At 48.1% G+C, this 19,390-nt stretch overlaps 1 protein-coding gene across 1 annotated transcript in view; it reads right to left on the reverse strand.

Annotated features, from left to right (window-relative positions):
- Window positions 1-18,627, reverse strand: part of LOC119377648 (uncharacterized) — a 44,710-nt gene extending 26,083 nt beyond the window's left edge. Inside the window, exons 1-2 of the mRNA XM_037647024.1 lie at window positions 18,432-18,627; window positions 12,815-13,152 (exon numbers count right to left, since the gene is read on the reverse strand). Coding sequence (XP_037502952.1) covers window positions 12,815-13,152; window positions 18,432-18,627 — 534 coding nt within the window. The remainder of the gene's footprint in view (window positions 1-12,814; window positions 13,153-18,431) is intronic.
- Between the last annotated feature and the right edge of the window lie 763 nt (window positions 18,628-19,390).

The following is a 19,390-nucleotide window of genomic DNA, read 5'->3' on the forward strand; positions in this document are numbered from 1 at the left end:
AATGCGAAGGAAATTATAGGGGATGTTTTTAGTAGTAAATGTAAGGTAAATGTGAAGAAAGAAAAGTGGACGAAAAGATAGCTTGCCACGGGCAGGGACCGAACCTGCGACCTTCGAATAATGCGTCCGATGCTCTAGCAGCTGAGCTACCAGCGGCCATCCCCCCGTCCACTTTATAACCCTATAACATATGTACATTTAAACGTGGGAGCGTCAGTCAGCGCCGCCAGCAGCCATGACGTCAAGTGTGGAACACTCTTTTTTTGCCTGTTGGCGTCACATAGCACGTGAACTTATTACGAGCTGGCAGCTGACCAATAATCCCTCGCATACTACCTGAAAGCATCAAGTCTGCCAGAACGAGACCCTTGCTACGAATGAAGGAAAGAAGTGTTAATTTTAAGGGCTCGTTTTCTTAGTTATACACAATATTAATGAGCACTAACAGGCAATAATGCGAAGGAAATTATAGGGGATGTTTTTAGTAGTAAATGTAAGGTAAATGTGAAGAAAGAAAAGTGGACGAAAAGATAGCTTGCCACGGGCAGGGACCGAACCTGCGACCTTCGAATAACGCGTCCGATGCTCTACCAACTGAGCTACCGCGGCGGCCATCCCACCGTCCGCTTTATAGGGTATATATGTACATTTAAAACGTGGGAGCGTCAGGTCAGCGCCGCCAGCAGCCATGACGGCGAGTGTGGAACACTCTTTTTTTGCCTGTTGGCGTCACATAGCACGTGAACTTATTACGAGCTGGCAGCTGACCAATAATCCCTCGCATACTACCTGAAAGCATCAAGTCTGCCAGAACGAGACCCTTGCTACGAATGAAGGAAAGAAGTGTTAATTTTAAGGGCTCGTTTTCTTAGTTATACACAATATTAATGAGCACTAACAGGCAATAATGCGAAGGAAATTATAGGGGATGTTTTTAGTAGTAAATGTAAGGTAAATGTGAAGAAAGAAAAGTGGACGAAAAGATAGCTTGCCACGGGCAGGGACCGAACCTGCGACCTTCGAATAACGCGTCCGATGCTCTACCAACTGAGCTACCGCGGCGGCCATCCCACCGTCCGCTTTATAGGGTATATATGTACATTTAAACGTGGGAGCGTCAGTCAGCGCCGCCAGCAGCCATGACGGCGAGTGTGGAACACTCTTTTTTTGCCTGTTGGCGTCACATAGCACGTGAACTTATTACGAGCTGGCAGCTGACCAATAATCCCTCGCATACTACCTGAAAGCATCAAGTCTGCCAGAACGAGACCCTTGCTACGAATGAAGGAAAGAAGTGTTAATTTTAAGGGCTCGTTTTTCTTAGTTATACACAATATTAATGAGCACTAACAGGCAATAATGCGAAGGAAATTATAGGGGATGTTTTTAGTAGTAAATGTAAGGTAAATGTGAAGAAAGAAAAGTGGACGAAAAGATAGCTTGCCACGGGCAGGGACGAACCTGCGACCTTCGAATAACGCGTCCGATGCTCTACAACTGAGCTACCATAGCGGCCATCCCCCCGTCCACTTTATAGGGTACATATGTGCATTTAAACGTGGGAGCGTCAGTCAGCGCCGCCAGCAGCCATGACGGCAAGTGTGGAACACTCTTTTTTTGCCTGTTGGCGTCACATAGCACGTGAACTTATTACGAGCTGGCAGCTGACCAATATCCCTCGCATACTACCTGAAAGCATCAAGTCTGCCAGAACGAGACCCTTGCTACGAATGAAGGAAAGAAGTGTTAATTTTAAGGGCTCGTTTCTTAGTTATACACAATATTAATGAGCACTAACAGGCAATAATGCGAAGGAAATTATAGGGGATGTTTTTAGTAGTAAATGTAAGGTAAATGTGAAGAAAGAAAAGTGGACGAAAAGATAGCTTGCCACGGGCAGGGACCGAACCTGCGACCTTCGAATAACGCGTCCGATGCTCTACCAACTGAGCTACCGCGGCGGCCATCCCACCGTCCGCTTTATAGGGTATATATGTACATTTAAACGTGGGAGCGTCAGTCAGCGCCGCCAGCAGCCATGACGGCGAGTGTGGAACACTCTTTTTTTGCCTGTTGGCGTCACATAGCACGTGAACTTATTACGAGCTGGCAGCTGACCAATAATCCCTCGCATACTACCTGAAAGCATCAAGTCTGCCAGAACGAGACCCTTGCTACGAATGAAGGAAAGAGTGTTAATTTTAAGGGCTCGTTTTCTTAGTTTATACACAATATTAATGAGCACTAACAGGCAATAATGCGAAGGAAATTATAGGGGATGTTTTTAGTAGTAAATGTAAGGTAAATGTGAAGAAGAAAAGTGGACGAAAAGATAGCTTGCCACGGGCAGGGACCGAACCTGCGACCTTCGAATAACGCGTCCGATGCTCTAGCAGCTGAGCTACCATAGCGGCCATCCCCCCGTCCACTTTATAGGGTACATATATGGTGGCTAGAGGGGGAAGTGTGACGGGCGAGAGCGGAGGGCTGTACGAATTGCCAATGAAAGATGGCGGTCACACCAGGTGGCGCTACCTGCGCTGTAGTGCTTGCGGCCATGCTTGCGGCGGCATTTGCCTGCTTTGCGTATGGCCGCTAGACGTTATTTTCACTTGTTTCTAATAATCGCTTATACTCCGCGCCCGTGTTGTTAAAGGCGCTACGTGTTTGTTTCGCTAAGAAGCATGTGTTGCAAGTTCTTAGCGGTGTTAAGCAAGAGGAAAAAAAAAAAGAAAACCAAGAATGCTTTTAAACCAGACGGAACTGGCGTGCCTCCATGTTTTCATATTTAAATGTGTCTTAATATCGTTTGCTTCGACATGTGTAATCTGCAACAGTGCGCAAAAACTGGGCTAGTTGGTTGATTTTCATGGTAAAAGCAGCGCAAAAAAACGGCAACACGAGAAGAACGACACAGGACAGGCGCTGACTGTTCAGCGCAGGTTCTGTGTCGTTCTTATTATCATGTTCCTTTGCGCTGCTTTTACCATATTTATAGTCTGCTTCAGTTGAGCTAAAGCACTTTCTCGGCTGCACAGCTCAGCTGACTTTGAAGTGTTCTTTCCTCTTGGTCAAGTGTAAACTGTTTACAATCGTTCATAGCGAGTATACTGGCTGCACTGCAGCGCGTTTTTTTTTCTCTCTCAGTCCGCACCCACCTCCCCCTCTCCATTTCCTATTGAGCGCGAAATGTTCAAAGCATTTACATTTTCCGGCTACTTTTCCTTGAGAAAACTGAAGTGCTCTTGAGCGCGAAATGTTCAAAGCATTTACAATTTCCGGCTCCTTTTCCTTGAGAAAATTGAAGTGGACATTGGAATGCTGCAGCTGGAGGCTCTTTGATACGGAGCATTTTATTTTATTATTTTAGCGATAGTTCTATCTATGCAAGGACCAATGATTTCTGTTAACTTACGGCTTTAAATGCATATATACTAAATACATGCAAGGACATGTTTATTTATCACACATTTGTCATCCCATAATTATGTCAGGCATTTGTTATCACATACTCCCCTATCACGTTAAGAGGTCAAATTACTTGACCCTCCTCAACTTCAAGTTTTTGGCGCTCCCTTTGGGCCTCCTGTCTGCTTTCTTTTTTGGTAAATTACTTCGCGGTGCGTTCGGAAAACACCGTAGGTACAGCGTCTTCTGACAAACGCGGGTATCTCAACAACATCACCGTTTATAATGTGTTGGTATGTCCTTCCGATGAAACTCACGTCGAAGTGCCGCTCGCAAACAACGCTGTCCCTCGTCAGCTCTTTGTCAGTCCACTTAATATTTCGAGCTCATTGCTCTCGCCTCGAGGACCATTCGGGGCTTTAAAGACCGAAAGCTTCTCCGAGCACGATCGATACCCGCCTTTACAGCCAGGGACGAAGCATGTACTTGACGGCATGGTTCGCAGAACACGTGGGGTACAGTGGCGGCTAAACAAACGACGACAGCGAAGGCAAGGCATCCGAACAAGGTGACGGCACAGCTATGGCACAGCACAGAGAGAACGAACGAGTTCCAGACGAGTCAAAGCAAGCGCGGCGAGCGCGAGCACCTACTACTACACCAGCGCCCCTTGCGCGGCCAGAACTTTCATTGCGTTCCGCGCATCGCTCTCCCACGGCGGGATACAGCGCCCGTCACACTTCCCCCTCTAGCCACCATAGTACATATGTGGCATTTAAACGTGGGAGCGTCAGTACAGCGCCGCCAGCAGCCATGACGGCGAGTGTGGAACACTCTTTTTTGCCTTTTGGCGTCACGTGGTCCTTTTCGTCGACTTTTCTTTCTTCACAATTTACCTTACATTTACTACTAAAAACATCTCCTATACTTTCCTTCGCATTAGTGTCTGTTAGCGCTCATTAATATTGTGTATACTAAGAAAACGAGCCCTTGAAATTAACACTTCTTCCTTCAACTTATTTGTGTCACTCTCAAACTCACGTTGGGTCTTTCCAACCCCATGTATTTTCTTGGAGCCTCATTTATTTACAGTCGACGTCCGATTTCCCGGACCCTCAAGGGACCGCGAAAACGTCCGGAAAATCAGGCAGTCCGGAAAACGAATGCACGTGAAAACGCACCTTTTGGTGACGGAGAGGGTCACGGCCGTCACGGCCGGAGTACAAGATTCCCATTGCAATTCAGCCAATGCATCGTTTAGGTGGCTCTGAAAAGAGCCGTTTATATAAAAAAAGACGACGTGGCCGGCGCTACCTCATATGTCAGCACTTGGGCGCAAAGAAGTCGCTTATTTTTTTTTGCACGGCGTTCCGCTTGCCCACGATCATGTCTGCCTCAATTTCAGCCAACGTCATGTTGCTGCTTTACACCGATGACAGTGTCATCAGTGCTCGCGTCAACTCCGAGCTCGTTGGCTGTGTAGGAGCTGGCTCTTCGTTCTCGGTGTCGGAGTCGTCGGAATCTTCCGTAACTTGACGAATGATTTCGTCATCGGTCAACTCCGCACATAGCTCAAGGTCTTTGTCAGCGTCGGCGAAGCCCTCAAAGGTTATCCCGGCTGGAATCGACACGCCGGCAGCGCACAGATCGTCGAAGGCAACGTCCGCGGATGGCAGTTCGTCACACACACTGTCCACTTAGGGCGAGACGGCCGTCTCGGCGTCGATTGTGAAGCCCGCGTGGTGAAAACAGTTCCGCAGAGTCTCTTGCGTAACCGCCTTCATCGATTCCGCTAGCATGCCGACGGCAGACCTGAGGTCAACAGCTCGACGCTCGACGAAAAGCGCAGCACGAAACAGCTAGGAACTCGGTGGATGCTGAAGGTCGGGAAAGTGATCACCGAAGATAGCGCGCAGCAGCAAACGATCAACCGCAGACACGACCGCAGAGCTGGGAGAGCTGACAAAACAACAAGTGAACGAACACAGTGAGGGTTGGATTGGGTAAGCTACGGCTGGCAACGGATTGACACGTGCGGTTTCGAGGTTACGGCAGCCGCGGCGCGGTGCGGCGGTGCTGCTGGCCACACCTGCGATGCGAGTATGGTGGGTTCGAGGATATGAAAACAGCCAAAATGGCGGCATCGGTGGTGACTTTGGGTTGGCGGTTAACAGTAAAAAGTCCGGGAAATCGGATGGCGAAGGCTATAAGCGTCCGGAATTTCGGACTTTTAATACATTGACTCTATGGGGAACTTGACGGTGCCACAGATGAGTCCGGGGAAATCGGGCATGTCCGGAATTTCGGGCGTCCAGGAAATCGGACGTCGACTGTACGTGGAAAAGATGCCACCCTGTTAGCGTTAGACACGACACTGCTGCCAAAATTGCTGGGGTACTCGCCAAATAATTACTATCTGTTTTGCGGCTGCTGGTTGCTGCAATAACTTCTATTTTATTCACGCTATTTCAAGTTCATGAGGGTCCTAGTTCACAGCCGACGTTTGCAGAACAAGTCCGGCAAATGTTACTGTATTTTCTTTCTTTTCCTTGACCTACATGCTACTACATGCTCGGTCTCGTAGACTACTTCTCCTTCCACCAGCAATCTCGAAGTGGTGAAGCTTTGGTCTATAAATTTGTTGATGACAGGGAGCGGCAAGTTCACTGGAATGCAAAGGGATCGATAATTAAGAAGCATTAAAAAAGGCGTCGAATTTGCTCACGTTTTGTGTGAGCACCAAACGAAACGAATGCATTGAATAAAGAACACGAAGCAGCGGCATTTGCCGCTGAGAAGACCGATCAATACGCAGTGCGAGACAACTTGTCAAATGACATGAAACGTACACGAATTTAGACCGAAAAAAAAAACACTAAATCGTCGGGGCGGCACAGCAAAAAGTTGCCATGCGCACCGAAGCCGTAGTTGTAACGAAATTGTTTTGAACTGCTCTGATAGCGTCAGCGCAACAGTAGTTGTTTGTGTACTCACAAATCTCATATTTTGCGGCCTAAAGTTCACAGCGCGGTGCCAAAACGCGCTCGTAGCAAAAGCAAAACCATCAGTACGAACATACATGCAGTCACTCGTACATGCAGAGGCACCATCAGTCGTCGCGAACCGTGCGATCGCTGGCTTGAGGCTTCTTCGTTATGCTCCATTTGGGTATACAGGCAGTCTACTCTAACGAGATATTCACATAGTTTGCACTCAGCGAGTGACTACCTTTCACGCAAGAGGCCGTTGGTCAGGGGTCTCCAACGCGGTGACCGCGTGAAGCGGTTGCTCGATTTTCTGCAAAGAGACAGCGACTGTAGACTATCTTGTGCTTTCAGTTTGTCGAAAATGATTATTTTGACAGTAAAGAACACAGTTCCTTTCGAAAGTACTTGCAGAAATGCCCTAGAGGACTTCCGCGAGGTGTTTTTGCAAAGCGCCGACAGCAAAACCTATGGGGAGGGCGACGGTGGTATCCTGCCTAGCACGCAATCGAGGCGCGTCCGATAGAGGGCGACTCCGTAATCCTCGCGGCCAATAGTGCCTAGACTATACTAGTGGTACTCTACGGTATGGTTACAATGAACTACAGTGAAATCTCGGTATAAAGAACTCAGGGGACCGCGGAAAGATGTTCGTTATTCTGAAAGGTCGTTATAGTGATAGTGAAAGCCCAAAATTTACCATAACAATAGAATTAAGTAACGCAAACGTCCTACTTTGCAACGGTACCTCCTTGAACTCGTTTTCACAACAATGCACACGTGAACGTCAGACAAGGCACGTTTATTGAAATAGTCCGTGCCGTGACCGTTTTTGACGGGTGCAGCACAAACTCTGCGTCACGAACAATTCTAGACCGTCCGCATTTTTATGTGCCGCTTCGGTCGCTGTTCAGCTTTTTTCTCTGAATAACGGAGTTTCCTCAGTAGTCCAACGCATCTGTGGCCGACACGGATTCGTCGCAATCTTCGTGGTGCTACCGTGACATCGTCGTCCATGTCATCGCTGCAGTCCTTGAAGGCCCAACTGCATGCACGCGAGTTTTGAGCGACGGCCGACAGGATTTGCTGTCGCGGAGGGCCATCCATCGCCCCCGTCGCAGGTTTCTGGAAAGCCAGAAAACATCGCTTGTCGCCCGGAAGTGAGCATGACGATGTCGGCAAAATGGCGGCATCTCTGACCCTCGCTTCGGGTGCAATTTGCTTGTGATGCTTCCAATCGGCGCGTACTCAAGGAATGCAAGTTATAGACTACCTTCTTTACAGCCCCATCTCACACGGAGAGCGAGGCAGCGGCCGTATTTTGTCGTTGATATTGATCGACGGTTTGTTTTGATTGTTTCGGTGGTAGCTTGCTGCATTGGTGGTAGCTTGCTGCAATGTCAACATCGTCGTCGTGTGAGGTAGCCCTTCTCCCTGCGAACCAACGATGGGAGGCGCTGCGGCTTTTCTTAAACGTTCTATGACAGCAAGAGGAAACGTTGTCAAGATGCGCCTCGTGGACTAACCCCAACATAACGCAGTTTGCAAAGTGCGACGTAGCGTAGGCAGCGTACGCTTCCGGGTGTCCCATGGGATCACAGCAGATACGACTGTCGCGGTAAACATAAGACGGCGAAAAGAGAAAGTCACGAAACGCTTTTATGGCATCCTTATCTCAAACAAGACAAATAATAATTGGCATGTTGTCATTCATCTACTCTAATTCTTTTTCGTAATTTGCCTGTGCGCACGAATAGTTTTTCAATCGAGCAACCGTGACACTTCGTCGCGAACATGTGGGGTCCCGTTGCGACAGCGCGATGGAGCCCGTTTGTCGCAGCTGCCTTCGCTCGAAAGTCGCGTGCAATGCATGTGGTTGGGCCTTTACAAAACCTGATGCGTTGTCGCCTCCGCAACGGAGGAAAAAAAAAAAGTTCTCCGCCCGCGTCTTTCTCCTCTCGCGCCATCCCAGGTTTTTGCGGGAGGGCGTCCGCTCTTCGCACTGCGTCGTCCGCTACCTTACAGCTCCGACTGCCATGACCGATACACTGAAATCTAAGAATCCTCGCATTTCGGGATATAAGTTCGTAGTACTGAGGTGTTGTTAAGATGACACGGGAATTAAATGACGATCGTTATTCGGAATGTTCGTTATTCTGAAGTCGTAGTAGTGAAATATTTTTACATTGAAACTAAAAGCAGTCGGCACGGCATTTCTTAAAAGTTCGTTAATTTGAAATGTTCGTTAATGTGGTGTTCGTTGTAACGAGATTTGACTGTAGAAGTGTAGTCGCGAGTGCTCTTCCATAGCACCACAACTGCCGCAGCAGGAAATGCTGACGTACGCGCGTGATTATAAAAAAAAAAAACGCCTCTACTGTGGCGGCCACTTTTTGGGAGAATTGTGATAGCATTCATACAATCGGGAGATAAGGTCGAAATTCGGAGTCTCCCGAACAATTCGGGAGAGTTGGCAGGTATGTATTTGGTATTAAACATTGCACATACAATAATCACTGCAAATTGCAAGGAAGAAATTATTAAGCAGATGGATGGTCACTGAATACCAGTGCTTGCAACAGAAAACTGAAAAACCAAAAAGACGCGTACCATCAAGGAAAAAAAGTAAGGACAGGACAGAACTACTTTTTTTCCTTGATGGTACGCGTCTTTTTGGTTTTTCAGTAAGCATGTACCAACTAGCCCAACAAAAAGTTCTATTAAGCTTGCAACAGAAATGATATAAAAGCAATAAAGTTGAGCACCAAATTATAAAGTAACCACAATCGCATATAACTGTTGCCAAGGCAGCAGTTTGTAATCAGTACGAGATCAAAGCAATCTATTATTTTCGGATTTCACCAAAATAGCCTGCACTGAAAATTAAAGAAAAAGAAAAAAGCTAAATGAGCTATACACTTCAAATGCCAGTTCTCATGGCACAAATGAGGCCTGGCAAAGTGCTAAATGCAATCAGCCACACAGCAGCAGCTAGTAATCAGTATGATATCGAACTAATCTGACACACTTGTCAGGTACAAACATTCAGCTTACAACATACATACATTAAAATCAAGTTGGAGAAGCATACCTTTATTGCTGAAGTATTTTGTAATGGTCGTCTGCGTTTTCGTGCAGATTCCGGCTGACAATAAATAAATAAATAATAAATAAATAAATAAATAATAATAAATAAACATACAGCCAAATCAGATATATTGTGCCAGTACTTGTGGCCTTGTCAATATGATAATATGCAGCTAGTACAGTAAAAGCTCGTTAATTCGGATTTCACGGGACCGGAAAAATGTCCGAATTAACCGAATGCCGAATTAACGAATGAACAGAAAAAACAACATTAAAATCAAGTTGGAGAAGCATACCTTTATTTGCTGAAGTATTTTGTAATGGTCGTCTGCGTTTTCACGCAGATTCCGGCTTACATTACAATTTTTCTTAACTTTTCCAAATGGCCAACAGCATGCAAACTGTCGGAATGCTCAGGCAAACATCCTCTAATATCAAAAGCGCCTCCGAGACTTCCCGTGAGGTGCGATGAGGTCGCGACATCATTAATAATTTCTTGATTGGGCAGGAGAGTACTCCATGGTACCGACACAACACAAGGGAAAATGGCGTCGGAGGCGCAGTGGAGTGAAGAAAGACGCCGACGTTCGGTGACGCTGCGATCGCCCCACTAGTTGATGACGATGGCGATGTCACTCAGGTTTCGGTTTCGCTCCCGTGGTGCCAGCGCTGCTTTACCACACTTTTGTGAAGCGGCAGCCGTCAGCATTTGTCCGAATTAAGCGGTGCGGAACCCAATTCTGACGAATTAACGAAGCTTTGGTCCCATAGATTAAGATGCACTTTGGCCGGGACCAATAGAGCCGTCCGAATTATCCGAATTAACGGGTGTCGAATTAACGAGCTTTTACTCTATACAACCTGCACACTAGGATGATAGCTACAGCCTGTTTTTGGTTTCGTTAGGCTTGCTGGATGGTCACGTGGTTAAAGTTCGTTGTTTTCAGTTTCCCAGCACCATTTCGGAGCAGGTTCGGAGCAGTTCCTAACAAAAATTACTTTGAAGCAGCATTTCTCTTTTGGAGCAGCACTTCCATCACCGTAGGTGGTCGTAGCTGTGCAGAGCGACGTCTCAAAAGCTGACCCGCAGGCTTCATTTTCCTTACTGCCATGCTGACCCTGCCTGGAAAGTGAGCGACCGTGCTCATGGAGTCTGAAATGTGCATGCGGTGCTCGCCAATCTAAGAATCTTGTTTGCAACTGGCACGTGCGAGCAGGTGTTTCTATACCACTTTGGAAGGCCTCGTCTAATTTTTTTTCACTTCATATGCGCCATATTTTTATCATGCGCCCATCTGAAGTGTTAATCATGTAGAGAAGCATTGGAACGCTGCAATGGGCCATCCTCTTGAGCGCCTTCTAGTGGGTCGCCCTTTCCGCTCTTCTCAGAGAGCACGCCCTCGTGCTCGTGAGAGTCTGCGCTCTGTCGTGACTGTCGTCGTTGTGCATCGTCGCTGTCAATCCCGCCGTCAATAAACACCTTTGGTGGTGGTGGAGAGTGCTGTACCGTCGCCACAACTTCTGTCTCCATTCGATGCCCCTGGAGCTTGGATCCCGTACCGTGCCATCTGCCATGCTGCAAGACGCCCCTCAGTAAACGCCGCCTCCTGCCCCGACCGCTTGTCCCGGTGTCCCCCGTATCCGCGACCCTCCTGTCTTCACCGGCGCGGATGGCACCGACGTGGAGGACTGGCTCGCGATTTACGAACGGGTGAGTGTCCCCAATAAATGGGACGAAGCAGGCAAGCTGTGCAACTTGGTTTTCTACCTCGCGGGTGTGGCAGGCATGTGGTACAACAACCATGCATCCGATTTCCCGACGTGGTCCGATTTCAAGACCGCCATCGTCGACGTGTATGGCCACCCTGCCATACATAAGCTGCAAGCCGAACAGCGTTTACGTGAACGAGCTCAGCAGGCAGGTGAATCGTTCACGAGCTACATTGAAGACATCCTTGACTTGTGCAAGAAAGCCGATGCGAACATGTCGGAGTCCGACCGAATCAGGAATGTTATGAAAGGCATCGACGACGATGCCTTCACCATGCTGCTGGCCAAAAACCCTCGCACAGTGGCAGAGGTCATCACGCTGTGCCAAAGGTACGAGGAGCTGCGCCGGCAGCGCTTGATGACCCGTCAATCGCCATCACGCGACACTGATCTCGCGGGCTTGTCGGCCATTTCTGACCACTCCACTTCGCTCGCCAAAATCAAATCGTTCGTGCGTGAGGAAATTGCCCGCCAGGTCTCTCTACTGGCTTTCGCTTCACCGCAGCATGTTGATCAGCCGCCAACTACACTTCTGCCTCCCCTCCACCGAGCGATTCAGCAAGAAATCGCGGAGGTCATTCCTGAATACCACCAGCCGCCTCCAGTGCCTGCGCCACTAAGCTACGCGCGAGCTGTAGCCAGGCCGCCCCCAGCGATTCCTGTGGCTGGCCCGCGAAGTTACGCCGAAGCCGTCGTCGGACCCCAGGCCTTCGAAGCGGCTGTGCCACCCACATACGTCGACGTCGTCCCCAGGACCCGACTGCTGCCCACAATGCACTCATATCAGCAGCCGCCTCGTCCATCCCGTTCTGCGACATGGATGGGACCCGTAAACCGCTGGCGCACTTCCGACAATCGCCCCATCTGCTTTGCGTGCGGTTGCGCCGGTCACGTCGCACGCTACTACAATCGCCTGCAGCCGCCTCGGGTCGCATCAACCCTCACCAGCCCCTCAAGCCGCCCTTATAATGACCAAGCGCCGCCTATGTCACCGACGTCCCACCCCGCACCGTCTACCCACCGTTCACCGTTTCCACCAGCTGTTAGGTTGCCAGGCGGCTCCCTTTTCGTAACCGGGGTAATTGTAGAGAAGCATTGGAACGCTGTAATGGGCAGTCCTCTCGAGCGCCTTCTAGTGGGTTGCCCTCTTCACCTCTTCTCGGAGAGCACGCCCCTCGTGCTCGTGCTCGTGAGAGTCTGCGCTCTGTGGTGACTGTCGTCGTTGTGCATCATCGCCGTCAATCCCGCCGTCAATAAACGCCTTTACAATTATAAAAATAGGATGCTTTGGAAAATGTTTGTTATATCTGGATGCAGTTTCAAAGGATTGCATAGGAAAATAATAGGAATGGGTTGCATAGGAAAGTGCACCAAAATATGGTCGTTACAACCAATTGTTATATCTGGGATCGTTATAAGTGGGTTTGACTGTCAACACTTATAACAAAGAATATACATAAACACACAGTGATTGCACTTCACGTCAAGTGGGACATTTGAAATAATGCATGTATAAGCTATATGTAAGAAATAAAACAAAACTGCACTCGTGCATTCAGACGTACCTGGGCAGCAGAGAGGCCACTGGGAAACGCACCAGGCACTGCCTGGCTCTGTGAAAATGAATCTCTGGACAAGCCGCGGTCACCAAACACATCTGGTGAACGCTTTCGCGGCGGCCCACTTCCCCACTGTTCTCGCAGTGGAGACCGTGGCCGGTGTGGAGAATGACGTGGTGACCGGCGTGGAGACCGACGAGGTGACCGACGTGGAGAACGGCGTGGAGATCGGCGCGGTGACCTTCGGCGCAAGGGAGGCAGTGGTGAGCATGACCGTTTGCGGCTAGGCAGGCCAGGCTGCACATAGATAGCAAAAGCAAATGGAAGTAGTTGCACAGGTGGCCCTACTTAACCTGGAGGAAGGAAGATTTGGGCTTGCCAGTGCCTTATTGCAAAGAACACAAACGAACACATTGTGGGAATCCATTTCACTTGAAACAGTTGGCCAGTAACTGCATAACCCATGCTTTGCTGTGGCAAGCATTGTGCGACTTAGTGCAAACTGCCTGCAATTTTTTATTGAAACAAAGTGTAATCAGCATTCATTGCTTTGAGTCATAAGAGTACACATGTAAGTGTTTGTGTGCTACATTAAAATCACCAACCCCGACAAACGGTATGTATGCGTTTCTCTTCTTTAATCTACGCAAACTGTCTGAAAGTTTTCAGTGTCACTGTCCTGGGTTGATATAGACTGAAATCAGCAGAGTGTAACAATGGGCGAGTTGGCGCATAGCTTAACAAAAGACTTGAGGCGCGAACCGAACAAGCAAAAATGGTGCCCTATCCTTTCCCTCGTTCTGTCTGTGCCACAAGTTTTTTGTTAACATAGACAATCGCCTGTGGCACCCCTGAATACCACGGGCCGTGGTAAGCGGCTATGCAGTACACATGACTGAGGAAAAGGGTTTCATGACATATGAGACAGGCATGTCATGTTATCCATGTCCTAACCTGTCAGTCCTGTTCGTCATACTAGAACAAGGGGGAGTGCTCGGAACGAGCTTTGAAACATGAAGCCAAAGCAGGGTCACGCCGCTTGTGGCGTTGCAACCAGTAGCTGGCAATATGTTGTCATTTAGGAGCCGCGTGTCACTCTACCAAAGTGGTGCAGAGGTAGAATGCCCGCTTGCCACTCAAAAGACCGATGTTCCAGTTGCGGCCAAGGTGGTTTTTTTTATAACTTGTTATGTCTTATTGCTTTTCTTTTTTCGTTTCTTGAAAATCACTTCAGTTGCTACGCACTGCCAGAAAAAGCAATGCAAAATGTCAAGGAAAATGAAACAAGTTTAACAGTGAACGTAAGTATTCATAGTGCCACCGCACGGCATTCAAGAGAAACATAACAGTATGGCCTCCAACATTTTTTTCAAATACGAGACTCAGGCGCATGTCTATTTCTACAACAAAATCCAAGAAGCCTTGCTCAACTTTTGTGACCACAGAAAAATCGGTTGTTTTTGGGTAGTCCAGTACATTTTTTTTTTACTGCAACAGAAATTAATAGATGCTAAAGTATAGGGTATCATGACGCTAAAGTTTAGGGCATCAAATAATAGAGGGAGAATTGGTCATTCCAACAGTATTAATTTCAAACAACAGATTTATTTCAAATGTTATAAAAAAATTCTCAAAACAAAGAAAAATGCAAAAAAAATACACAAAAACATCAATGCTACTCTGCACAAGGTAAACAAAAAAATCGAAATATACATTTTGATCATAAGGCCCTTATAGAATAATACTGCTAATATATACATATGCAATAATATAAGCACTCGTGTCTATCATGCCACCTGCGCGAAGCAGTTCATTGACGCGGTGAAACAAAGGTTGATTGCACATGTTTTGCAGAAAAGATTTTTTTCCTGCTCAACTTTCCTTTCTTCGTAGCATAGTTCGCAGTTCTGGTATTTCTCAGTTTTTTGTGGTTGGTACTGGGGACCCCGATGCGCCTTCCCGTGTATAGGCACCGGGCGGCCGTCGTAAGGCGCCAGCTACACCTCTCCCGAAAAGCGCCCCAAGCGGCGGCAGGGACAGCACTGGCATGTGAAGCAGACGACGCGGAGCAGGCTCTGCTACTTTCGGCACGTATTCGAAGAGAAGCGCGGCGTTTCTTTTCGACCAATTCGAAGCTGTATGCTGTTGCGCTTGTTGCCGAGAGGCAAAGAGAAGCGGCAGCAACAGTGTTCTTTTGAACAATGCACTAAGCGCTCGACTCTCGGACATGTGTTCAGACAACGAGGCCCATCGTCGGGCTTCAGGCAGACTCCTGCGCAGTCAATTGCGGTCGTGGACGCGTTTAATGGCCGCCAACCAAGTGATCTAGAAAGAATGACACGGTGTCCCTCTCATGTCCACACCGATGAGCACTGTCGGAACATCAAACGAGTCAGCTTCTTTGCGTGGTGCGTTTGTTTTCGTTCGGAGACGGACCAGAGTGGGCCTCCTCCCTTTCGGGACTGCAAATGAGGCAGGCCCGAGTGGCGACACGATGTAAAATAAGCATCTTTGCATCCTAACTGCCGAACTCGCTGTTCCTCATTATTGTCTGGAGGGTCCCTGGCGCAGAGGCGAGTCCTGACAGCGCAAGTGCACCCATGGCGCTGCCAGTTTTTTTTGCGCTGCAGTTTCAAAGACTTGACCAGCTGGCGTACGCGTTTTCGTGCGTGTGCTCTAGAGAAGGGTCTCCGCTTGCATGAAGCAGGTCACGTGCACGACATCACGGAATATAAAGGCGACAACGAGTGCAAATAGCGTTGCAAGTGCGCCCCGCAGACGAAGCTTAACGCGATAAGCTACGATGTGTAGCTTGATGTAAGTAGCACCATTTCTATTTTTTAAATGCAAAGCATTTCTTAACGAACCCTAGACACTTTGAGCGTTTCTATCTAGGTATCTGTTTATCTAGCCACCTACGTCTGTGTGCTCTCGTGATCGCCTCCTTAACTTGGTGTAGACCAAAATTGGCATGGGAGGGCAAGCGGAATTTCACGAATATGACTGTCTGCTCATGACATGAATAAAGTGAAAATCCTGTCAGGTACGTCGTCAAACCCTTTCCTCCAGACACGTGTGGCACATACCCGTTTACCACGGGCATCGGTGTATGGGTATGCGCCACAGGTAATTGACAGTTTATATCTACCCAGGAACGGCGAGAACAGACATTGGTAATTAAAATGCGAGAGCGTTAAGAAAAACCGACAACGTCAGCATTGACCCCAAATGCAGAGAATAAAAATCAGGATCCCAGCAGGAATTGAACCCAATGGTTCTGCGTGGCAGTCAGGTATTCTACCACAGAGCCACGCCAGGTCTAGAACCTGCTTTGGAAAAACACCCTTTGCAGGCGTAATGTCGGTGCAACGTCAGTTGTGGTTGTGGTGCTGGCTATCTAATTTTATAACAAAGCAATAAACACTACATATGTACTCCTATGATACAGGCGTCATGTCAGGTTAACGTCTGTGGTTCCAGTGTTTGCCCTGCTTTTATAGCAGTGTAATAAATGGTACATTTGTATTCCTATATGATTCAGCAAGCTATATTCAAGCGTTTCTCGACCCCGGAGGAATACGCAAACGAATGTTACGTATGATGTTCACATAATCGCACCGTAAAGCGCACTTCACTGCGAAAATACTGACGTATGTGCTGTAACGTGGGTGCTGACGTAACGTCAGACCATAAGTTACCCTTTGAACGCCAGCGTAGTCGACGTGCCTGGTAAGACCACGATGTGTACACAACTACTGCACTTACAAAAACACGTAGATCAACATCATAACGCTTGGCTCAACACCAAAAAAAAGAAGCAGAGAACTACTCGCTGACTGATTCGCATGAAACCGATTCCCACAAGGCGTGGGATCTGCCGAATATTTAATACCTTGTTATTCTGTCTACACGTTAACATTGCCTCCCAACATTTGAAAAGGATACCCTACGTCTCCTATTCGATTTTCGGCTTTCTTTACGCAATGCTTGGCCGATCGCACATGTTGTTCCTCCGTTGTACATCGTGCAAAACTACTGTTCCCGTTTTGCATTCCTTTTCTTTTCGATGCGTCGCCGATTCTAATATTTCAACAGCTATCTTCAGTCTATGTACTTCATGTAGCTTGACGCAATGAGGGCCGTCGTTGGCGGCCGGTGCGTGGTCAAGGCCGTCGGCGACGGCGATTGCCGACGGGAACCGATGGAACTGGATGTACTCACCAGCTTTATCCATGTTTGCATAGCTGTTTGTGCAGCCTGCAGCTCAGCCTGTCTGCTCGGGCTTGGTTCCCGAGGCCTTTCGGCAGCGCAGGACACAAGCGACGAGAGCACAATGAAGCGTAGCCAACATCCAGCACCGCGTCCCCGCAGCAAGCGCCTGCTCCTTTCCGGCACTCACATGCCATTAGTTGTGCGCCTCCACCGAAAGAGGCGCCAAGACCCGCCCCGCGCCCTGTGCCTATATGTTGAAATGAATTGTGTACCCTATTCTGAATCTCCTCATTTGACCCCGTTGTCCCTCCTGTACTGCCGAATACCAGACTGATGCCCCTATCAGATGGCCACCACCGAATTCCGTTAAACCCCATGAATGTGCAACTCCATTAGAGAGTTCGACATGGATGGAGTTGTGCCCATGTCACACAGCAACTTTACGAGCTTTGGACAGACGCCGCAAGGGGTCCATTAGGTGCTGCTGCACCTAAGTCTGCATGCAACATTTCGTGTTTAATCATGCCGAAAATATTCTCAATTGCATGTGTGATTATAAAAACCATAATTTAATCGCATAGAAACAAAAATGTCTTGGCTTTTATCACAGAAACGTGCACCTGCAAGCACTTTGGCAGTAATGTTGACAGGTGTGCTGGTAACACTGCATGTTTGTTTTGCTACGCGTTTTCTCTAGTGCGCTGATTGTCAAACACATTGAAACTTCTCGCTTTGAAGTTGTGCTACCCCTTAGATCACGTTGTCCTTTCCAATATTGGATGAGCACAGGTCTCACCTTCAGCCCACGAAGCCCTTGCTGCCGATGGGTCACACAACAGTTTGCACGTACTGCCGGCACTGCCATTGTTGACGAAGAAGTAAGAAAATCTGTGTCACTCAATGCTATGGCTTTTGGTAGTGTTGAAGTAGTATAAAGAGCACCGCAAGAAGAAGGGAGCGAGATGCACAGATGTAAACACAACGGCGTGCATGAACACGGAGACACTTCTTCAAAATGGTGACACGACGGCTTTTTGCGAGGCATGGTGTGGAGATTACGTCCACTTGTACAAGTATTTTCTTTTCGTTAAATACATGTTATGAATGGATTACGCAGTGAAAGAACTTTACTAGTGAAATTGTGTTGACTGCAGCTGTTTTGTGTGCAATTTTTCCCGTAACTACTGATTACTAGGGACGAGAGTACTCCTTTCCGCTGCTAACGGAGATCACTGAACTCCCTTTGTGAAACGCTCCGTTTAATCTCCTTAGTGTAAGGGAGACCGTGTGACACGGACTGCATCTCTCTTGGTGTAATGACGAGGGAGTTAAACGGAGTTTGCGGGTGCCCGTGTGACAGGAGTATGGCCTTTAGGTTTCAACCTTCGTTCATCCACCGAAAGGTTCTGACCAGTTGAAAAAATAGTGCAGATGAGTCGTTCATGGGTTGCAGTAGAGAAGACGCAGTGAAACTTTTCGCGGAATGTGACGGTCACCTTCTCCAGACCAGAGACACTCAAGAAGGCCTGGAAATATGTGTCGTTGACTCCAACAGCAATGCAGGTGCGAGACTTGGACGATTGCATCTCCTCCTCAGTGACCTCCATCTGTCCCTCTCATTGTGCGTTGGGTTTTCGAAAATATGCATCCACGCATACTTATTTGTGTGACGACTTCTGCTGTGAGAAACAACACTGCGAGAAGCCACCATGCGGCACTCCGGAGCGCTAGATCAAGGTTCCGTCTGTGCAGTCTTCGCGGACAGAACTCCGCTCTTTCTGCAGCCGGCACGCCAAAGGCTCCTGCACTAACGAAGTTGACACCTTACAGGTAAGAGCTGTGACGTTTAGTATGCACCGTATACATTTACATCAACGCACTGCAGAAATAAAACAGCCTGAGGAGAGTGCGAAACTTACCGGCAGATACCTGCCGGTGTTCCGGGGTGGTTTGATGCACTACCGCCACCCGTACTGAAGTCTGACGTATTGAAATCATATTCCGTGTCTGTGCTGCTACCATCATCTAGACATTCCCACTCAGATTCATCGGAATCCGTAGAAATTGTTTTCGTAGAGCACCCGCGAGCGACGTCGATATTATAACCAAAACCACGAGCACTCACGTCCCCGACTGCGAAGGAGCTTTAAAAATCCCCCCGCGGCGGAAAAAAGAAACTCAAAAGCGAAGCACATAAATACTTCCTCTTTTACCCTTTGGAATGCGTTAGCTGTCCAGAAGCACTCAGAGAGTGCTGAAATTTGAACTTGAAGTCATCGATAAGATACTATCGATGGTAATTGAAAGTGTTAAAATTTGTCAGAATGAAAGGTTAATGTTTGAGAACGTCTAAAATGTCAATATTATCAG

This window comes from Rhipicephalus sanguineus, unplaced genomic scaffold (assembly GCF_013339695.2).
Source record: "Rhipicephalus sanguineus isolate Rsan-2018 unplaced genomic scaffold, BIME_Rsan_1.4 Seq53, whole genome shotgun sequence".
Taxonomy (NCBI): Eukaryota; Metazoa; Arthropoda; class Arachnida; order Ixodida; family Ixodidae; genus Rhipicephalus; species Rhipicephalus sanguineus.